Below are 21,986 nucleotides of genomic sequence, written 5' to 3'. Positions count from 1 at the left end.
CTGGTGTAGTGCAGGAGATCTCGTTTGGCACTACAAAAGACAAAATGCTGGTTATCGAGAAGTGTAAGAACTCCAGAGCTGTGACCATTTTTATTAGAGGAGGAAACAAGATGGTAAGAATTCTGTCCTGGGCTGGAGAGATGGTTCAGTGGGCACTTTCTCTGCCAGCATGAGGAACTGAGACATGGCCTTCTCCCCAGATCATTGAAGAAGCAAAACGATCCCTCCATGATGCCCTGTGTGTCATCCGGAACCTCATCCGTGACAACCGTGTTGTGTATGGAGGAGGGGCAGCCGAAATATCCTGCGCCCTGGCAGTCAGCCAAGAGGCAGACAAGGTAATGGGCAGAGTAGCAGTGAGAACTGCTTTCTAAGGGCTCGTGTGTTTATGTCCTCCCGGCTTCATTCTATAGATGAAAGGAAGTTTATTAAGCTTACCCTGAGTGACTTTCTCAATGCATGCTTATGAACAGCTGTTGGGCTGGCTATTGCCAAGTACACTCACTGCCCCTGGTGTCTTTCCAGTGCCCAACTTTGGAACAGTATGCCATGAGAGCTTTTGCAGACGCCTTGGAGGTCATCCCCATGGCCCTTTCAGAAAATAGTGGCATGAATCCTATCCAGACCATGACTGAGGTTCGAGCCAGACAAGTGAAGGAGTCTAACCCTGCCCTTGGGATTGACTGTTTGCACAAGGGCAGTAACGGTGAGTTGCTTGTTGAGACTCTAGGAGTGGAACAAGTTTCCACCCACTTGGAAGTACATGCTACAACACTGTCCTTTGTGAGTTCTTTAATGCACTTGAGACAGTTCCGTTCTGGATCTTAGTGTCTTAGTTTATTGCTATAGGACTTAGTCTTAGCAACACAACTCATTTTAACCACAGTACAGGTGCCTGTTGATGTCATACAAAGTAGTTTCTGCTCACAGCTTGCCACCTGGCTGTTGTCCCATGGCTGCAGAGTGTTTGGAAAACTTCACTCTGTAACAGCTTGGCAATCCTGCTCTTGAAAAGGTGGCAGACATTTAGCTTTGAAACTTTGCTACATTTCTGTACTGATGGACTGGCCTTACCTGAAATCCTGCAGTGAATTTAATTCAACTACAGAACTTGACAATTGTAAAATCATTTTGACAAGAGTTGACTCCAGCACCCCGCAGGAAATCGGGGTTCAGTCTACACCAGCATCCAAAACAAAATTAGCAACATCAGGTGTCCCATGTTGCTGTTCTAACACGAACTGTCTACTGACTCTTGCAGAAAAATGTGTTTCACTCCTGTTCCTCTGGGTGCTTTGAGATGTCATGTCACTGTCTAGCCTCCTTGTAGCCATGAGCTCTACTGTGTTCCCACTAACACACATCCTCAGTACTTAGGAAATCCATCTCAAAGTGACATAGAGCATTGTAGCCAGTTTACTGCTACAGCTTTGGGGGTTTTTTAGTTTAGGGTTTTATTTGCTGAGACTTATTTTACATGAATGCATGTTTTGCCTGCATGCATTTAAGTGTATGCTATGTGTTTGTCTTGTGTCCTTGGAGGCCAGAAGAGTGCATTGGTGGTGGCACACGCCATTAATCCCAGCACTTGGGAGGCAGAGGCAGGCAGATTTCTGAGTTCAAGGCCAGCCTGGTCTACAAAGTGAGTTCTAGGACAACCAGGGCTTAAAAAAAAAAAAAAGAGTGCATTGGATCTAGGGATTTAAGTGGATGGATGTAAGTGGCCACGTAGATGCTAGGAACTTGGGTCCTCTGTAAGAGCACTTGGTGCTCTTAACCAGTGAGTGAATCATCTCCAGCCCTTTTTTTTTTTTTTTTTTTTTTTAAGATTTATTTATTTATTGTTATATGTAAGTACACTGTAGCTGTCTTCAGATGCACCAGAAGAGGGCATCAGATCTCATTACGGATGGTTGTGAGCCACCATGTGGTTGCTGGGATTTGAACTCAGGACCTTCGGAAGAGCAGTCAGTGCTCTTAACCACTGAGCCATCTTACCAGCTCCCCAGCCCTTCTTTTATAGATAAATTATACTTTTACTTCATTATTTGACACTTCGATATATGATGTATTGTGAATACTCTTGCCCTCACATCCTGTTTCCTCCCCTATAAGTTCATCTCCCACATTCCTGTCCTTTGTTCTATTTGATGAACTGCCGGATTTAGGACTATCTCTATGACCATAGGTTGGAGCCTGGTGGGTTCAACCATATGCACAACTGAAGACAGATGACCCAGAGTCCAACAGGGGCGAGTAGTTTTACAGGAAGAGGTGGGGCTTCATGAGCCACTCTCTACCCATCTGACTAATGGCACAGACATAAACCATTTTTGTTTTTGAAATAGAATTTCACTATTTCCCAGACTGACCCCTCAGCTCTGCCTTGGCCTCCCCAGTAACTGAGAGCACAGACTTGTGTACTGCAGTAGCTGTATTTCCTAAGCTTTGTTGCAACTACATAGGCTGTAGCTGCCTGTTGATAAGTACATTTGTGTGCTCCTGGACCGCTGATTGTTGTGTTTTGTTTTTCAGATATGCAGTATCAGCATGTCATAGAAACCTTGATTGGCAAAAAGCAGCAGATCTCTCTTGCCACACAGATGGTTAGGATGATTCTGAAGATTGATGACATCCGTAAGCCTGGAGAATCTGAAGAATGAACTGTACCATTTACCACTGTGACTAAATAAAGGGTGTGTCTGTCATGCTGCGTCTGCAGTTACTGCTGTTCCTCTCCCAGCCTGTAGACATTGGAATAAAAGCAGCTGTCTGGTAACTGCTTCCACTTATTCAGAGCTGGATAATGTGGAGGATGTGCTGTCACAGTTTCTGCATTCATTGGATGTCTTCAAACATTCGTCATCTGCAGAACTGAATGAAGCAGAACACACTACAGATACTTTTTTTAGCAGCTCAGGTGTCCTGGTGTCTGGTTTTATTTCGCAGGTGACAGGAACATGAGAGAGCAGAGGTGCAGCAGTTCTGACTATGATGTATTCCTGATGTGATGTATTCCATGATGGTATTCCTGGGTTACTCCAGCACCTGCATGGCTTATAAAACTAGTGTTCCTCCTACTTGTTGCTGGACAATGGCCAGTTCAGGTGCTGGTCAGAACTGGCTTGGGCAGTTGTATGCCTCTAACATATGCTCAAGGGCAATTGAAGCATAGGTAGCTTTTTAGCTGGGTATCATAATTTGAGGTCAAAGCCCATGCAACCTAGCAATCACCTGTCTTGGTGGATCCCATGAAAAGCAGAACCTCGCTGCTAAGTCTGGAGGCCCTTCCCTGCAGGTGCAGTCTGCTCAACCTCCACCAGTCTGGTGGACTTGGAGCCCAGCCTAGGACGCAGCAGGATGACGATAGTATTACATTTTCTGTTCTGCAAGGTGCTTCAGGGTGGAGGTTGGCACCAAGCCCCAACAACCCATCCTTAGACCCATGTGGTGGAAATATTGCCACAAGTTAAACTCTGACCTCCACAAAAGCATACAAGTGTTTAAAAGTGAAGCTACAAATTCACACGTTTTGAAAACCACTTTATTAGGTTGAATAGTTAGATCTGTAAGAACTGATATCAACACTGCTCACCAGAGGAGGTTGAATATACATAGTGACAACTCATGATCTTCCTGGTTTTGTACATTTTAACACTTCAGTTACTAATGTAAGGCCGTATCTGAGAATCTAGCTGGTCCCTGAATTGCCCCAGATTCCCCTAATAATTAGTTAGGCTATTAGAGATGGTGGTTAATTATTCAGGCAAATTTGGGTAACAGCTGTCTTGTGCTTGAGTGCTGTTAGATATACTTGTTTAGCCATTCGATGAGATTCCTCCTCGCCTCCTCAATGTAGGGCTTATCAGCAGGGGAGCAGTCTTCTCTCTTCCGATGCACAAAGCCATGAGTTTGCCCAGAAAATGTTTTAACTTGGTAATTAACTATGCAGTGTTCTTTAAGCTTCTGGGTCAGTGTAGAAACCTAATGTGGGGGAGGGGTAATATAAAAATGTGGTGGTGATGTGACCTTAACCCTTCAGTAGCATCTTCCAAGCCTTTTGGGATTTTTGGTTCTGTTTTGAGATAGTCTCCACAGAGTCCTAGGTGTCCTGGAACTTACTCAATATGTAAACCAGGCTGGCTTCCAACTTCGCCTCCCAAGTGCTGGGATTAATGGCATGCACCAAGCTGGAGTCTTCTATTGCAATAATTGACAAAGCAAACAGGTTCCACAGCCATTGAGTTGTCTTTAACAGTTCCTGGCCACTTTGAGGAGTTGCAGAGCAGCATAATGATTTCTACATACCAGTTTTAGATGCTCCTGCATTTATTTACACTGGAGCTGAGACCCAACATCCACTGGGAGTTAAAAACACTGTGGGTCAAAATTGTACCAGTCATGGTGGTGCACATTTTTAATCCTAGCAGTTGAGAGATCTCTTAGACCAGCATGCTCTACATAATCAGATCCTTGTCTGAAAAAGTACATTCTTGGCATGTGTGAAGCTTGCTGAGTTCAACAGTACAGGGCAGGGTGGGCATTCAGTATAGCTGCCCTACTGACCATCCTAGCAAAGCTCTCACATTGAGACCATTGCTCATATCCATATGACTATGGGGCTACAGGGGAGATGCACTTTGCCCCAGCTATCTACCGGAGACCATACACATGGTTGACTAGACCAGCAAAAGATCCAAATTCAAAATTGGCCTGCTTTGTGTTACTATTGCACGTAGTAAAACAAGCAAACCAGATGATTTTAAGTTGAGGACTGTTGCAAATTATTTGTATTGAGACCTTAGTTAAGACTATTTGATAAAGGGCTGCTTTTAACTTAGACTTTTTCCTAACCAACTTCCTGTGCTTAATAAATCCATCTCAGGCTATGGTAACTGGTGGATTACCATGGAAGTCATTCACAGTGAACAGGCTGTATCAGGAACACATCCTTCAGCTGTCATTCTGCAGTTCTTAAGCCCATCCTGGGCTTAAGTTCCCTTAGTAAATTTTCATCATTGGAAAACTAACTTAAGAATTAGTCCTTTGAAACTCCAAAAATGTCATGTTGTGAAATTAGGTATCAAATGAAAGGCTGCCTACTCACCTGCTCAAGGGGAATCACAGCATCGTTTTCTGCAAAAATGAACAGCGTTGGGTTCTTCAAATTATAAACATCTTCAGAATCTCTGATGATACCTGAAAAGAGTTGAGGGACACTGACTTCCACAGAAAGCTGCCTGGATTTGGTGTGCTTTTGCGAAGTAGACCATGTGGTTAGAGACTACTTCCATGTGTTCGGGGTGGAGGTGTGGTGTGCATGCTTTCCTGTGCATGTCCACATGGGGTCTAGTGCACAGGTGCGGTCTAGTGGAGGCCAGGTGTCTTAAATCACTTTTCCTTTTCACCATAGAGTCCCATTGAGCCTAGAGCTCGGGGATTTCTGCAGACTGGCTGGGTAGGGAGCTTGAAGAACCCATCTGTCTCCACCTGCCCAGTCCTGGGGTGACCTGTGCAAAACCTGCCCCCTCCCCAGCAGATTTTTATGCAGATGCTAGGGATCTGAACTCAGATCTCCGTGGATATGTAGCCCAACACTTCACTGCCTTAGCCATCTCCCCAGATGTTATTTTTAGCAATCCCACAAAAGCCTGGCCTATGAGATTATGAGGAAGTGAAACTGATTTAGCCAGATCTTTCTACTCTGTATCCTGTTCAGCAGGAACCAGGCCAATAAACTTGCTGTTCTCTCCTGTCCTGGAACTCACTCTGTAGACCAGACTGGCCTCGAACTCAGAAATCCACCTGCCTCTGACCACCACTCAGAAGTTTCTACATGGGCCCCACATGTTCAGTGAATTAGACAGTTTTATGAGAAGAAAGTTATTATTCAAACAGGACCCCAAAGATACAGTGTCTGCTCTACAGGCTATTGTATACATTTTATTGTTCATCCTTGACTGAACATCCTAAAGGTTAGTTTGTGCAGAAGTATTACTCTGCCAGGCTTAGGGCAGCCCACTGGTGCATTTGGTTGGGGAAAGAAAAGTCCCTGTACTGTTGGAAGAATGGGCAGAAAAGACTAATGAGATGATGGCTCACTTGCCACACCAGCCTAGGAACCTGAGATTGATCCCAGAACCCACATCAATTTGTTCTCTGGCTTCCACACAGGCATTGTATGCAAGCACACATTATGCACACACACACATGATCAATGATTTTAAAAGATGAGAAGAAAACATTTTCCCTGCTTCCTGCCACTGTGAAAGCAGAGCTAAGTAACACACAGTGGCCCTCCTCCCAGCCCTCCCCCCTGTTACTCTTCTCCAGATGACAGCAAGCCATAGAAAGGATATCAGTGTTCCCAAGGAGAATCACAGCATCCGCAAAAGTGGACAGCGTTGGGTTCTTCAAACCTGCACAACTCTGACAAAGCCAGATAATAGGTCTGGGCATTCAGTGAATGTCTCTTTTGCCCAATTCCTGCCATAACCAGCCACTCACAAGCCAGCCAGCAGGTGGTGCTAGAAAGGCATGCATCCAGGACTACCTTTTCATTCACTCATAGACACCATTGGGCTGACAGTTGGCTGGCCTCATACTAGTGATTTATTGCGTTCGTTTTGTTGTGTGAGACTAGCTCTCACGATGTAGCTTGTGCTGGCCAGAAATTCTCAATTCTGCTTCAAGTTATAAGTGTGTGTACCATGCCTCACTTTATTTCCTTCTGTGTAAGAAAATATTTTTTTCCTTAGTGCTAATAGAAGATGAAATAAATGCCATGTCCAGGAGTTCAAGCACCAGGTAGAAACAGCTTGTGGGTGTGTAACTTTGAAATAGCGATCAACTCTCTTGTGTTTGTTTTTGACATATTTTAATCTGGATGCTTTTCTATCAACAGATAAAGGGTTCTTATCTCATAGTTAAAACAACTTTGTTTCCTGTTGGCTAAAATGTAAATGTTGGGGCTGAAGAAATGGCTCAGCAGGTAGGAGTACGGGCTCCTCTTCCAGAGGACCCAGATTCAGTTCCCACCACGCACATGGTGACTCACAACCATAACCGCAGTGGGGATCTGACAACCTCTTCTGGCCTCTGTAAGCACCAGACACACACATGGCCATAGACATACATGCAGACAACATCCCCATACCATTTTTTAAAAATCTGCTAATTAAAAAGAAAGTTAAAGTTGCTGTTTGTAGTTTTCTTTTGTGTGGTGTGTGTGTGTGTGTGTGTGTGTGTGTGTATACACAATGGTGCACAGTGCACATACACATGAGAGGTCAGAAGACAACCTTGGATGTGTTCCTAGGGAGCCTTTCCACCTAGATTTTTGAGACAGGATCTAGAACTGATCAAGTAGGCTAGGCAAAGTGCCCAGTAAAGCCCAAAATACCTGTCTCTTTCTCTCTTAACATGAGTTCTGGGGACCAAATTCAGCATCTCATGCTTGCAAGACAAGAACTACACTGACAAAGCCATCTCCCCAGCTCTATTTTTAGATTCTGAAAGCCATGCTAAGCTGGTTTACCCCATGTCATCAGATTTGTATTGCAGCATGTGGGAGAAGCCTGTCACTCAACCTTCCTCCTGTTTTCCCTGAGTAAAGTGTACTGGGTACTTACCATAGACAGACACCCCCGCCCTGATGTCCGGGAATGTCATCATCACTTGGTGCACCACAGCACCCCCCCAGCAGAAGCCCACAATTCCAATCTTCTGGGCATGACACTGTTGTCTCAGATACCTCAAGACAGCATCAACCTCTCTAGAACAGAAAGATAAGGCGTTGCAGAGAGCTGACAAGACTTACCCTCAGGGTTGCTAGTAACTGGAATGTCTCAGGGAATAAATAGTACTTGAGGGCTGTGGTTTGGTAGTAAGAACAAGAATTCCTAGAAAGAAGCTGCGACTTCAAGGCTGACTGACCGCTTAAAACTCAGTGGCTGTAAGGAGTCTGGGGTGTTGCAGGTCGAGAGCCCCATCACAGTTTATCTTGAGCTACCTTTAGGCCATTAGTGAGCCATTCTTTGCCCACCTCCATGTTGGCTCTAACTCCTATAATTAGCAGATAAAGTTGAACCTATCATCCTGATAAGTAGATAAAAGGGAAAAAAAGCCTTTGGAATGTGTCAACTCAACAAAATCACCAATCTACTCCACCAATCAAAGAGCTAAGAATGCTATCAGATAGCGTCTGGGTCTTATAGCTGAGACTACTATGCTGTAACTGCCTAATTAATGTTTCCACTAATGTCTTTGGAAAGTGTCTTGATTAAGAATCTATCTTTGTTCTGTTACTGTTTTTAAAAACCCCAACAACTTCATGACACTGCTTCCATGGTGGAATGTAGAATTTGGGATAAACCAACTCTCTGTGGCTCATACCTGACCAATCAGAGAAGAGCAATCTCCTCATCAGAATGCTGGGTTTTCAGGATGGACTACCAGAGTCAGTGGGGGTGGGGTGGAGGATGGTGCTCTCCAGGGAGAGAGGCTTTTGTCTGTTCCCAAATATAAAACCAAGCCTCTTGAAAACTTACCGATTGACTTTTCTGGCATCCCTTGATTTCAGCCACTCAGAGAAGGTGGACCTGTCACCAGCTGGGTCCCATGGCTCTTGACCCACAAAGAAGTCTGGGACAATAGTTCTGCAAAATATGGGCGTGAGTCAACCTTTGAGTCACCTGGACTCAATGTCCTGGCTTATTAAGTGCCTTGTTGGGTTGCCAGTTCTAGGCAGAGGAAAGGGAAAGCCTTGGCCACGAAAACCACCCTTTATTGCGACAGAGGTCATCTGCTGCATGCCAGATTGCCTCAGATTCCACAACGACAAGTGCACAGCTTCCAGCAGCTCTGGTGTGACTCTGCTCTAGCAAGCGAGAGGACCATCAGCAGGGACACTTCTCAAGAGCTACTCCAGGGCAAAGAGGGGAAACTGGGCCTATGGGCAAAGGCTATGTCCTGTCAAAGGTCCTTCCTGCCTCGATGGAGTTTGATGGTCCTCTCAGCCAGTCCAGGACTTTCTTGGTCTTAAACACTGGCTTTGGCCAAAGGGCACGCCTGAGAAATATGAGGGCACACTAGTCACTGTGATCGAGTAAAATGACCCAGCCTCTGCACAGGCTGCCAAACTGCTTCCTCCAAGAGTAAAGTCCACAGCAGGTTCTAGAACAGGCTATGGGAAGAGTAAACAAAGTGAAGGCTAACACCTGAGGTTGTCCTTTGACCTCTAAATGCTCCCAACGGTGAACACGAACCTTCAATCGTACATATATGTGTCATTGTATACACACACAAATCATATAAAGGATCAAATGATAGATCACCCAGCTGTAGGCAGCTCAGTCTGGAAATCACGGACATCACTAAGCCTAGTAACCCTATTTACTCTCAAGCAATCTGAGCCCTGGCAATGCAGCAGAGGGGCTGGTCCCTTAAAACACAGCCTCAGGTAACTCGTTACTTTGGGAGACTGTGGTCCTAGCTCCATCCAGCCTGACTTGGCTTCCAGAAAAGCGACATGATTCCAATGTGCAGTCCTGCCTCTGTCCCCACAAGATGAGGCCCTCTGCTACAACACAGGCAGGCAGAGCACCAAGGCCCAGGCCTGACAGGCCAGGTTGAGATCTTAGTACACCTTGTACTATAGAGAGAACTTGATAAGTAACTGGCCATTTTTATCCCTCACACTTTAAAAAAAATGTGTCTATATTTATGAGTATTTGTCTGCCTATATTGTGTCTACTATGTACATACCTGGTACCTGTAGAGGCCAGAAGATGGTGTCAGATCCCTGTACCTAGTTATAGATAGTTGTGAGCTACCATATGTGTTGCCTGAACCAAACCTGGATTTCCTGCCAAGTCATCAAGTACTTGTAACCACTGAGCTATCTCTCCTGCCCCTGGGCTTACATTCTTGACTAGACAGATGACAGAAGTGTGGACTGTCCAGCCTCAGATGGCTTGAGGCTAAGTAAATAAGAATCATGAACAGGCTGGGCAGTGGTGGCACATGCCTTTAATCCAGCACTTGGGAGGCAGAGGCAGGCAGATTTCTGAGTTCTAGGCCAGCCTGGTCTACAGACTGAGTTCCAGGACAGCCAGGGCTATACAGAGAAACCCTGTCTCAAACAAAACAAAACAAAACAAAAAGAACCATGAACAGGCCAGAACCTCAGTAGGTCTAGTTATCTCTTTGCCTATGTTATATATCTTCCCTGGACCTAAGGACTCTCCTACGACAACAGGCACTGTCCCATTCCAGCAACTGCTTACAGTTCACTCAGAGCAACTGAGAACCTCTGTCTTCATGCCTTGACTTTCCAATTTGCAATATGGTGACGGTAATATACATCCCTCCCAGAGCTGCTGGAAGGGGAGGGTCCCTGTCCATGTTGGCTGTTATAGGTATATTTAAAGGCTTCCCCAGGAAATTGTCCCACTCTCTGTAGGGCTGGATATGCTGGGGGCATGATGCCCTGGGATTCTGTTGGGAAGAGTTGATTGTACAGGGTTAGAGTTAAATTTCAAAGGACAGTTCCCACTTCCCACCACTGATCACCAAGATAACAAAACAGATAATGTAATTGAAGATGTAACTCAAGCTGTGCTGGGCTTTTGTTTTTGTCTTTCTGAAGTGAACAAAATGGAACACAGAAATCCACATGGATTTTAGCAAAGAGCAGAACTTCATACGTACGTGTATCCATTTCCGGCAATCATGTCAGCCATATACCTGGTGTTGGACAGCTGCCAGCCAAATATATCCTGGACGACAATCACGGCTTTGCCTGCATCCACAGGGGGCCGGGTGACGTATGCCTTGATGTGCTCAACCTGAACTTCACGACCCATGCCACCATACTCTAGCTTGTGACCAATGTCACATGGGCAAGGGTTAGCTTCGTTAGCCATTGGGGTCTTGATGTCAAGCTACAGAGGGAATGAAATATTCATCACAGGTTGAGTGGTTCAGATCTAAGGATAATCTACACTAAATAAACTATAAATAAACTCAGTGGTGTGATGGCTAATGTTGATCAAACTGGAAATGTAGCTCAGTTGCATAAAGCCTGGAATTAAATCCCTAGCACTTCATAAACCAGGAGTGGTGGTGCACACCTGTAAAACCAATGAAGTCACACAAGCATAGGGAATAGTTCAGCAACTTAGGACTCCACTTGGGTTGAGCTATGCATACACATCTATTCTAATAACATACCTAGCAGTCTAGAAACCTTACCTGTACACTTTACACATACATACCCTCTCTGAACAATGCCCATAGCAACCTGTTAACACCTAGGACTTCCCCGGCATCAACTTATATATGCAACCCCTAGAACAATGGAATACATTTCTCTTCTCCTTAATAATCATCTAACTTAGGTTCTAGTCAATCGTGTTCCAGTTGTGTTCCAGTAGGAGGGGATGATCTGGTTTCACCTGGTTTTGGGGGCATTTGCAGTAAAGTAAACTGTATCCTCGAAATGAACTTAGAAAGAATCCTCTATTTGCCATCTTGTGCCTATTCATAATTGAGCATAATGTGATTAAAAATCAGGTGCATTATGGGGAGGGACTTGCCCAATAAAGAAAAGACCATACAGCTTAATAGAGAAACAAAAACAAAACAAAACAAAAAAATGGTATAGTTGCCCAATTCCATCACTTGGGAGGCAGGGCAGGCAGATCTCTGAAAGTTTGAGGCTAGCCTGATCTACATAGTTTCCAGAACAGCAAGAGCAACACAGTGAGACTCTGTTTCCAAAACAAAACACAAAATGAAAACCACCCAAAACGTCCCCCTATTAACCAAATCCTCTCTCTTCTCAAACTACACAAACAGAAGGCCCAAGCTATAACCTGTAGGGCCCTTCTCAGCCCTATGCCCTGCTGTCACCCTTAATGGTGGATCTGACCCATTTTGTTTCTTTGCTTTGTTTAAATAACATTCCCTTGATACTTGGAGATTGTGTGAACCTTGAATAAGAGACAGAGAGCCTGAATAAAGATAGGCCCTAACCAGCATTTGGGAGATAGACGCAGGAAGATGGGAAGTTCAAGGTTATCGTCAGCTACATACCAAATTTGAGGACAGCTTGGACTGTGTGTGAGAGAGAGACCCTGTCTCAAAACTAACTAGCTAAATACAATAAGGTCATAATAAAAACTCAAAAGCTTTGAAAATCAGTTATCATGGAAATAGTACATTTAAAGATCAGTAAGTTGGCAGAATGGACTGCAGAGAACTCTCCAGTCTACACTGTGTGTATTCAGGAGAACGGAGTGAAAATGAGCTCAGCCTCAAGAAGAAACAGAGCAGAGCTTCTGTGAATTCACTTACTACACTGCTGTAACAAACAAACAAACAGACAAAAACCCAGCTCAAAAGCATCCACATGGTCCTGAAGACTATGGACAGAGAAGCCGGTGATCAAAGTGGCAGAATGACTGCAGTCTGCAGCAGGAACTCTTCCTGACCCATAGATGTCACCTCCTCCCTGTCCCTTCACATGGTCGGAGCAGACCGACAGTTCTCTGGTTGCTCATAAGATCCTAAGATGAGCTGGACCCTCATAACTTTTCCCCTCCCACAGACCCCCATCTCCTGATAGCACTGCTTTCAGGAATATGGTTGGTTCTGTGTAGTCACTTTGGAAGTACGTGTACATGCAGATCTAACAAATCCTTCAAAGAATAGAAGAAACTAAAGGCATTAACTTCCAACTCCTGGAAGAGTTCTAAACCAGGTTCATATACAGCCAATGTGTAACACACGTATACACACAGACAGAGAGACAGAGAGAGAGAGAGAGAACACAGGTATGAAGCTGAGGGGTGCAGAGGGGAGCAGTGGGGGAGAAAGACAAAAATAAAATTTAAGGGCTGGAGAGATGGCTCAGTGGTTAAGAGCACCGACTGTTTTTCTGAAGGTCCTGAGTTCAAATCCCAGCAACCACATGGTGGTTCACAACCATCTGTAATAAGATATGACACCCTCTTCTGGAGTGTCTGGAGACAGCTAAAATGTACTTACATATAATAAATAAATAAATTTAAAAATAAATAAATAAATAAATAAATAAATAAATAAAATTTAAAAAAATATTTAAAAGGCACCCAGCACCTGAAGAATGTTACCCAAGGCTGCCTTCTGGCCTCTCCATGCATGTATACACATGTGCACATGTACCCCATACACATGTACACCCACTCACAGACATACACACGCACAAAGAAATAAAAAACATAAAAGAAATTTTTAAAACCATAAAATATCTGAAATTAGTGGTGAAATTCCATGGACCCAAGCAAGGGTCAAAAAACCCAGGAGAGAGCCAAACATGGTGGTCCAAGAGGCAGAAGTAGGTGGATCTCTGTGAGTTCGAGGCCAGCCTGGTCTACAGTTCAAGTTCCAGGACAGACAGGGCTGTTATACAGAGAAACGCTGTCTCAGAAAACAAACAAAACCACCACAGAGTTGGGGACTGTGAGGGACCAGGTTTTCCTCATTTGTTAATAGAACTAAGAACCAAGCATCAGAGAGAACCTAAAACCAGGAGGGAAGCCGTCCTTACACCCCAGGCCTTGTGCTTCCAGCAGGGTCCTCAAGTCAGGAGCAGGTGTCAGGGGCAGAAAGGCACAGCAGGGTACTGTGAGGTCATCCTAGAGGCCAACAAGATGTGACACAGTTGACATGTTGACACACGTGGGAAGGACAGACTGCCCAAGGAAGGAGCAACAGAAGCCACACAGAGAGGCCCAGCTGAGAAAACAAGTCACACAGAGCCTCTCCCAGCATAATAGAGATCATAGCCCAAGCCTCGAAATCCAGGCAGAGAATGCAGAATGAGCCTGTCCCATGCACATGCCGGAGAATACTTCCTTTAACACTAAACTACAATGGGTTTTTTAAAATGAGACTCCAAAATCAAAACATCAAGGAAAAAAATTAGTAAATTTCAGTTTACTTTAGCCAACTGTTCAGGAAAAAAAAGTCGGGACTGGAGACATGACTCAGCAGTGAAAAGCTCTTACTGTTCTTGTAGAGGACCTGGGTTCAGTCCCCAGCACTTACATTAGGTGGTCTGTAACTCCAGTTCCAGGGGATCTGAAGCCCTCTCTCTGATCCTTGAAACACCAACACACATGCAGTGCACATAAATTTATGCAGGTACGCACACACACACACGGAGAAATATAATGAATCATTTTTTAAATGAAGAAAGGAATGGTGGTACACACTTTAAATCCTGGCACTTGGGACACGGAGGCAGAGGCAGGCAGATCTCTGTGAGTTCAAGGCCAACCTGGTCTACAGAGTAAGTTCCAGGACAGCTCATGCTACACAGAGAAACCCTGTCTCAAATATGAGGGGGGGGGCAGAGAGAGAGAACTAGAGAAAATTGAGTGACTATTTAAGGATGTAGAAAACTATTAAGATAGGAGAGGAAGGGTTGGAGAGATGGCTCAGTGGTTAAGAGTCTGGAAGAATGGTCTTCCAGACGTCCTGAGTTCAAATCCCAGCAACCACATGGCTGTTCACAACCATCTGTAATGGGATTCAATGCCCTGTTCCGGTGAGTCTGAAGACAGTGACAGTGTTTTTACATACATAAAATAAATAAATCTTTTTTTAAAAAAGAGAAAAGAAATTAAGAAGTTATTCAGCCAGGGAAAAAAGTACTTTTCTTGGTTTTTATGAGCTATTTGCAGAATGTTTACCAGTTAGACATGTCACAAAAAAAAAAAAAAAAAAAAAAAAAAAAAAAACAAAACACACAAAAAAAAAACAGCATCAAAACATATACCCTTTGCTACACTGTGCTGAGAAGAGATTCCAAAGCCAGACATAGAATGCATGCCTGTTATATCAGCTTTCTGCAGGCCGATGCAAGATATGCTCGTTAGGGTTTTTCATCAATTTGATACAAGCCAAAGTTATCTGAGAGGAGGGAACTTCAGCTGAGAGAATGCCTCCATCAGATTGGCCTGTAGGCAAGTGTGTGGGCCAGTTTCCTGACTGATTGGGGATGTGGGAGGGCCATCTCTGGGCTGGTGTAAAGACTGGCTTTGAGTCAACAACACAGAGAGGACATGAGAGCCAGCTGTAAGGCATTTTCTCAACTAGTGATCAATGGGCAAGGACCCAGCCCACTGTGGGTGGTGTCAGCTCTGGGCCAGTGGTCCTAGGTTCTATAAGAAAGCAAGCTAGGGGAAGCAAGCCTATAAGCAGCATCCCTCCACAGCCTCAGCATCAGCTCTGCCTCCAGGATCCTCTCTGACTTTGTGCTCTGGGTGTTTTGTTACAGCAATGGAAACTCTAAGACAATAGGGATCCTGGGGTGTAAAAGAAAGCTGATCTTCCACTCAGAGGCTTCTGCTGTCTGCTTCTGAGCCTTTCTCTGCTTCGGCCTTCCACAGAAGCAAAGGGCCTGAGCTCCAAGACATCTAATGTGCTTCCTTTCCTCTAAGGCTTGGGTTCCCACTCTTAGGTTTAATGTTTCTCCTTGACCCCAAGTTCCTATGAAAATGTTTTAGAAAAACCTCCCAAGGATGGCCAGTCTGCTCTGCCCCCATGCAGTAGCCAAAGTGGGCAGACTTGAGGTGGTCTCTGTAAGAACTAGAGTCAAGTGAAGGCTACCTGTACACTGCTCTGGGCAGAGGAGGAAAGTGAATCTTTCAAGAGAGAAAAACATAAGCAAACAAGCAGGCAGAGAAGGCAAACAGAGCAAGCAGAACAGTGTTCCTCCAGGACTTCTTCTTCAGTTCCTGCTTTCAGGTTCTGATGATAAGTTCCTGCCCTGACTTCCCTCAGCTGATGGTTGTGATGTGAAAGCGTTAAGTCAAATAAACCCTCTGCTCTCCAACTAGCTTTTGGTCCTGGTGTTTTATCATAGCAATAGAAAGCAAACTAGGACAAGGATTACAAGTTGGCTTGGAAGCCAGCCTGGGTGAGAGACTGTGAGCAACCTATCTCAAAACAAAAGAAGAGAAAGAAAGAACAAACTGGTTCTGTGAGCTATTATCTTACCTGAACTCTGCTGGGAAGACACAAGGGAGTCTAGTCTCTCCAAAGCTGCTGGCAACGGGCTCCTCTGACTTGAGCTCCAATTACAAAAGGAATTTTTACATCCAGGAGAGCCAAATTTTGCTCCCAGGGAATGGGGTAGAGCCAATATAGGCCCAAGAATGCCACATGTGGGAGGCTGGAGTCCTGCCCAGCTCTTTGACATGGTCTCAACCGCTGAGCCCAGCCTGTGAAGCAGGAGCCAAGTGTACTCTGGACAGGGCAGGCAATTTCTACCCCATGGACTGGCCTGTGGGGATTCAGGCTAAGACTTGGGAACACATGCTTGACCTTTGGCAGCGCATGTTTTCTGGGTCTGCCTTCAGGATTTTTGCTTTTCCCCATGACACAATTTCTAAAAGACAAGCTTCAGGATAAAGCAAAGACCTCACTTCCATACAGACTAAAAATGATCAATAGGCCCTGTGGCCCCTGATCAATAGGCCCTGTGGCCCCTGAGGCTAAGTCTCAAGGATCAAATGATCTTAGTGGGAACAAATCATGGGACTTGAGGCCTCCAAGCTCAAGAGGAGCGCAAAACACCTCTCAGTATTACCAAAGCAAACAAAACATAAGTTGGCATTTATGGTTAGCTTAAGCAAATAAAGTACAATGAGGAAAGGCCCTGGTGATAGATCTTTAGTCATGTGAAAAAAGCCTAGAATATTCTTCCCAGGCCTCTGCCTTTCCTACAGAGATAGCGTGGACATATCAGGACATCCCTTCATGCCCTTGCTTTCGGGTATATTCACTTAGAATAGTTTATGCGATTCTTTCTAGAAGGCCACCTTGTGGAAAGAATATTCTGCACTCTGATATATCCATAGTTCACAGTAAGTTGACACCCGGGGTGATAGGAGCAAAAGGGGGAGACGCTGTAACTGGCTGGAGTACAAGCCCTCAAGAAGGTAAGATAAGCCGAGCAGTGGTGGCATACACCTTTAATCCCAGCACTTGGGACGCAGAGGCAGGCAGATTTCTGAGTTCAAGGCCAGCCTGGTCTACAGAGTGAGTTCCAGGACAGCCAGGGCTACGCAGAGAAACCCTGTCTTGAAGAAACCAAGAAAAAAAAAAAAAAACGGTAAGATGAAGTTCACATGGATACAAACTTTCTTCTCAATGGAAGCAAGGAGATTAATTATAACAGGCAGGACATTCTGTGGAAATCTACCATCCTACCAGTAACCCATGACCTACAAAGAATTGCAAAATTCAGATACATGGAATAGGGCCAAAGAGTGAGTCACAGAGGAAGGGCACTCTGCATTGAAGTGTGGCTCCTTCTGCATAGTATCAGGTCCACCGTAGGAGTGGCAGGGTCCCTATTCCTCTTGAGTTGGGACAGACTCATTAACTGTGTGTTTGAGGTTACATACACCCTTAGAGCAGGTCCATAATCCCCACTGGCAGAGCCTCCTAAAGTCAGGAAGCTCCTTGTGGCACCATTGCCCTAAGAAGGACATCTTGATAATAATGTCTCTGGCCAGGGCCACAATAGCTATTAGCAGAAAGTGCTAGATTCCCCCATAATCACTCATGGGAAACACTGCAAATATATACATCACAGGCTTTCTTCTGGAGTAGGGCATTTGGTGCCCCTACTACTGGCCTGCCTCTCACAGGCAAATCCCTCTATAAATCACAAGGCAAAGGATAAGGTGGGCTGGGGTCACTCAGCTAGTGGAGGCAGTGCTCATCCAGCATGCATGAAGCCCTGGATTTAATCAAATACAGCGTGGTGACATAGACCTGTGATCTGATCACTGAGGAGATAAAGGGTAAAGAGGTCAGGGTTGCCCTTGGCTACACAAGGAGCTAGAGCACAGTCTAAGTTCCTGTTGTAGGTGTGATGGGCTAATTTCAAGGGCTCCCTCACCTCCTCCAAGGGCTCCCTCATCTCTTCCAAGGGTTTCCCGTGTCTCCTTTGACATAGGCACCTCCCTAGGGTCTTCCCTTGCTGGATATAAGTCAGCACTTTTGAGTCAGCTAGGACATCGTGACTACCACAAACCTTCGGCTGTTTACACCCGGGTGAACGTTCACCTTTTGTGGAAGACAGCCTTTTAGGAGCAGAACTCCACCACTTTCCCTGCTCCCTGGAAGTCAGACATGGTAAGGAAGCCCGTCTCGGAGTACAGGTTTCCTGATTTGAAGCTCTGAGGATTTGTGCCATCAGATCACACCATGAAGTTGTCCAAAAGAAATAGAGGGGAAAAAAAAAAAAAAACAAGCTCAGGGTGCACAAACAGGATTGCAGCAGGACGTACCTGCAAATAGGAATCAATAGACTTGGGCTCAAAGTGCAAGTGGCAAGTTTGATCTAGTAGAAAGCTGGTGTTCAAGAGGGAGGGGCTGGTGGTTTGCCAGATTAAAGGTTGTAGAAACACATCATTTCACCTGATTTTGAGTCCTGCCCTGGGGAAGGCAGAGCCAACTCCTAGCCTTGAGTGACTCTGCTATCCCTCCTCCAAGTACTTAGTTTTCCTGACCATGTGTGCAATTTGCATTAAGGTCTATGGTTTGGACAGCGTTAGGTAGCAAGCTAGACCTAAGAAGCACATAGAGACCTCTTTAAGCATGTCAAACACTGCCATGCCTCTGGCATGTTCTCTTGGTTGCAGGCCCAACAGGCTGTCCCATGTGTGCACAGGGCTCCATTCTGACTACCTTGTTTTAAACTGACTCTGGAAACAACAGGTGGCCTTTTCTGTCAGCAAGTGGATATAAACTGCATCGGCCAGTCTCTTTAGGGCCTGGGCCAGCCCCAGTGGCCATGGAGTGTAAAACCACACTGTCTTGGCAAGATCCACCCACCATCTAGGATGTCATATTCTTATATGACAGCACCTCTTTGCTTCTATCCACCCAGAAGAACTGCTGCCAGACATGGGTACTGATTTTAATGCAAATACGCTCCATTTATTCATGGTTCCATGTTCACACACACACACACACACACACACACACACACACACACACAATACAATCAAAATGCCCAGCCTAAAAATAGGATTTAAAGGCAGGGAAGAAAAGGGTTCTTCCCAGGGACATGAGTTTGACTACAAGCTCTCAGCTATTTTTAAAAGCTAACATCTGAATACCTACAGAAAAATATAGTCAGAAATAAAGGGTGGGTGCCTAGAGCTGGCTGTGGCCCTTGCCTTTTTACCAGGACAATATATATATATATATGGCAGTTCATTTTGGAAAATGAACCTGGAAGTGCCTCACGTCTGCGCCAGCAAATGCCCTTTGCTTTCTTGCAAACCCACGGGCAAGATCCAGCAGGTTTGTCTGTCCCAGCGACCAGCACCTACCTTGTCTAATGGTGAAGAGCAAGTCAGAAGCAGGCAGACGACCTGGAGCTGACCGGGTAGGGAGGGACATGCAGAAGAAGGGAGGAGTCTCGGTCTGCACGGGAAGTGGACGCTGTGACAGTGTGGTGCATTCCCGGGGAAAGCTGGGGGAGGGGCAGGTCCGCAAGGACCGCGAAGGGGCTGATTCAGGGATGGAAGCAAGAGTGCAGGGTGGAAAGAGCAGTGATAGGAGGGAAACAGAGACTGGAAGAGACAGGGAGGGAGCCTTGTCACACTGCCCCAGGCCTGTGTACTGGGACGTGTACTTCTCTGTGATCAATCACAATCGGGCTATTTCAAGCAATAAGCTACTACATTTGTGTACTTTACCCCACTTACATATTCTCTTCTTGTGACTCGAGTCGTTTGTCTGCGAGGAAGGAAAGTAGTGAAAGAAAATCTTGAGAAAAGAAGATGGAGGGGTAGCGACTTCCTTTTGCTCGAACCTTCGCCCAACTCCCAGGCAAGGGCGATGAAACCGTGTTAATTTTCTGGTGCTGTCTCTTGAAGATGTGATACTGGCTCAAGGCCTTGCTCTGGGCAGCACTTGTCCAATAACGCAAAACGCTGTCTTTACTGAGAAAGATGGATGGTATCCAAAGCCCATAAGCTCCATTAAAAGTCTCAGGGGGGACAGGATTGTTCTCCCTGTTTCTAAAACTGTCAAAAGATGTGTACGATGAATGGAGTGGGAAGGTGTGCCTCTTAGTGTGCCACGAAAGCAAAACATTTTCTCTATGATGGAAAGGTTTGTTATTGTTTTTTAAAAGATTTATTTTATGTATATGAGTACATTGTAGCTGTACAGATGGTTGTGAGCCATCATGTGGTTGCTGGGAACTGAACTCAGGGCCTCTGCTCGCTCTGGCCCTACTCTCTCCAGCCCAAAGATTTATTTATTATTATATGTTAACTATACTGTAGCTGTCTTCAGACATGTACCAGAAGAGTACATCAGATCTCATTACGGATGGTTGTGAGCCACCATGTGGTTGCTGGGATTTGAACTCAGGACCTCTAGAGAGCAGTCAGTGCTTTTAACTGCTGAGTCACCTCTCCAGCCCGATTATTTATTTATTTTTTTTAATGTTTTTGTGTTCATTTTGGTGTGTGGGAGGAAGGCTTAGTTGTGTTTTTATTTTCACTTATTTTTTAATTTTTAAAATGTATTTATGGGTTGGTGAGATGACTCCATGGTTAAGAGCACTGACTGCTCTTCCAAAGGTCTTGAGTTCAAATCCCAGCAACCACATGGTGGTTTACAACCATCTGCAATATAATCTGACACCCTCTTCTGGTGTGTCTGAAGACAACTACAGTGTACTCATATACATAAAATAAATAAATAAATCTTTTGAAAAAATGTATTTATTTGTATTTTACATACATTGGCACATTGGTGTTCTGACTACATGTGTGTTTGTGTGAATGTAGACCATTGTGAGCTGTCATGTGGGTGCTGGGAATTGAACCGAGGTACTTTGGAAGAACAGCCAGTGCTCTTAAGCACTGAGCCATCTATCTCCCTGGCCTCTATTTTTTTAGTTTCATTTTCTGTGTATGGTCTTTTGCCTGCATGTATGTCTGCATACCTGGTGCCCTTTGACTCCAAAGAGGGCAGTGGACTTCTGGGACTGAAGTTATAGGTCGTCCAGACTGAACATGGCCAGCAGAAAAGACGGGGCCATGAGAGGAGAGAGAAGACAGGAGAGCAAAAGAAGAAGAGAGAGGGAGCAAGGAGGGGCAGGGCAAGAAAGGAAAAAGAGAACCAAGGGAAGGAGAAAAGAACAAAGAGAATGTGTGGCTGTAATGGTGGGGCTATGTAGGAAAAGGAAGCTGGGGGAAGGGAAGCAGCCCCTATGCTGGAGAGGCTTAGCTAGGGGGTGGGGTGAGAAGAGCCACAGGTACCGAACGAGTGGGGAGGCCTGTGTGTGCTTCAGTATGCTAATAACCAGCCATTTGCCCTGAGTTTCTTTGGGACCTGATGCATGTATGATGTATGTATATATGGACGGACAGACAGACGGACATATACGTATATATGTATGTATGTATGTATGTATGTATGTATGGGTACTATGTGGCTGTCTGATGTTCTCCAAGGCCTGAAGAGGGTGTCAGATCCCCTGGACTGAAATTACAGACTCCAGTTGTGAGCTAATCTGGGACCTCTGGAAGAGCAGCAAGTGCTCTTTTTTTTTTTTTTTAAAGATTTATTTTATTTATTTTTATGTATATGAGAACACTGTAGCTGTACGGATGGCCATGAGCCATGATGTGTGTGGCTGCTGGGAATTGAACTTAGGACCTCTGCCAGCCCTGCTTGCTCCGGCCCCCGGTTCCGCTTCACTTCACTATAGCTGTCTTCAGACGAACCAGAAGAGGGTGTCCAATCTCATTACCGGTGGTTGTGAGCCACCATGTGGTTGCTGGGATCCGAACTCAGGACCTTCGGAAGAGCTGAGCCATCTCGCCAGCCCCGCAGCAAGTGCTCTTAACTACTTCATTCTTCTTCTTTAAGAAACAGAAATAGATACAGTGTATTAA

General features: G+C 45.2%; 2 protein-coding genes across 2 annotated transcripts in view; one reads left to right on the top strand and one right to left on the bottom strand.

The window, feature by feature from the left end:
* Cct5 (chaperonin containing TCP1 subunit 5) overlaps window positions 1–2,779 on the top strand; it is a 12,112-nt gene extending 9,333 nt beyond the window's left edge. The window contains exons 6-9 of the mRNA XM_031360638.1: window positions 1–113; window positions 201–338; window positions 526–706; window positions 2,536–2,779. Of these exons, the coding sequence (XP_031216498.1) occupies window positions 1–113; window positions 201–338; window positions 526–706; window positions 2,536–2,663 (560 nt within the window). The 3' untranslated portion in view covers window positions 2,664–2,779. The remainder of the gene's footprint in view (window positions 114–200; window positions 339–525; window positions 707–2,535) is intronic.
* Window positions 2,780–3,526: 747 nt separating this feature from the next.
* Cmbl (carboxymethylenebutenolidase homolog) lies at window positions 3,527–19,530 on the bottom strand. The gene is made up of 6 exons (XM_031360223.1): window positions 19,401–19,530; window positions 10,711–10,943; window positions 8,550–8,657; window positions 7,632–7,774; window positions 5,108–5,199; window positions 3,527–3,984 (listed from the first exon to the last, which is right to left on the bottom strand). The coding sequence occupies exons 2-6, from the start codon at window positions 10,923–10,925 to the stop codon at window positions 3,805–3,807; spliced, it is 738 nt and encodes a 245-aa protein (XP_031216083.1). The 5' UTR covers window positions 10,926–10,943; window positions 19,401–19,530; the 3' UTR covers window positions 3,527–3,804.
* Between the last annotated feature and the right edge of the window lie 2,456 nt (window positions 19,531–21,986).

Source organism: Mastomys coucha, unplaced genomic scaffold (assembly GCF_008632895.1).
Source record: "Mastomys coucha isolate ucsf_1 unplaced genomic scaffold, UCSF_Mcou_1 pScaffold8, whole genome shotgun sequence".
NCBI lineage: Eukaryota > Metazoa > Chordata > Mammalia > Rodentia > Muridae > Mastomys > Mastomys coucha.
Note: the sequence above shows the minus strand (reverse complement) of the source record. Positions and strands in the feature narration are given on the sequence as shown.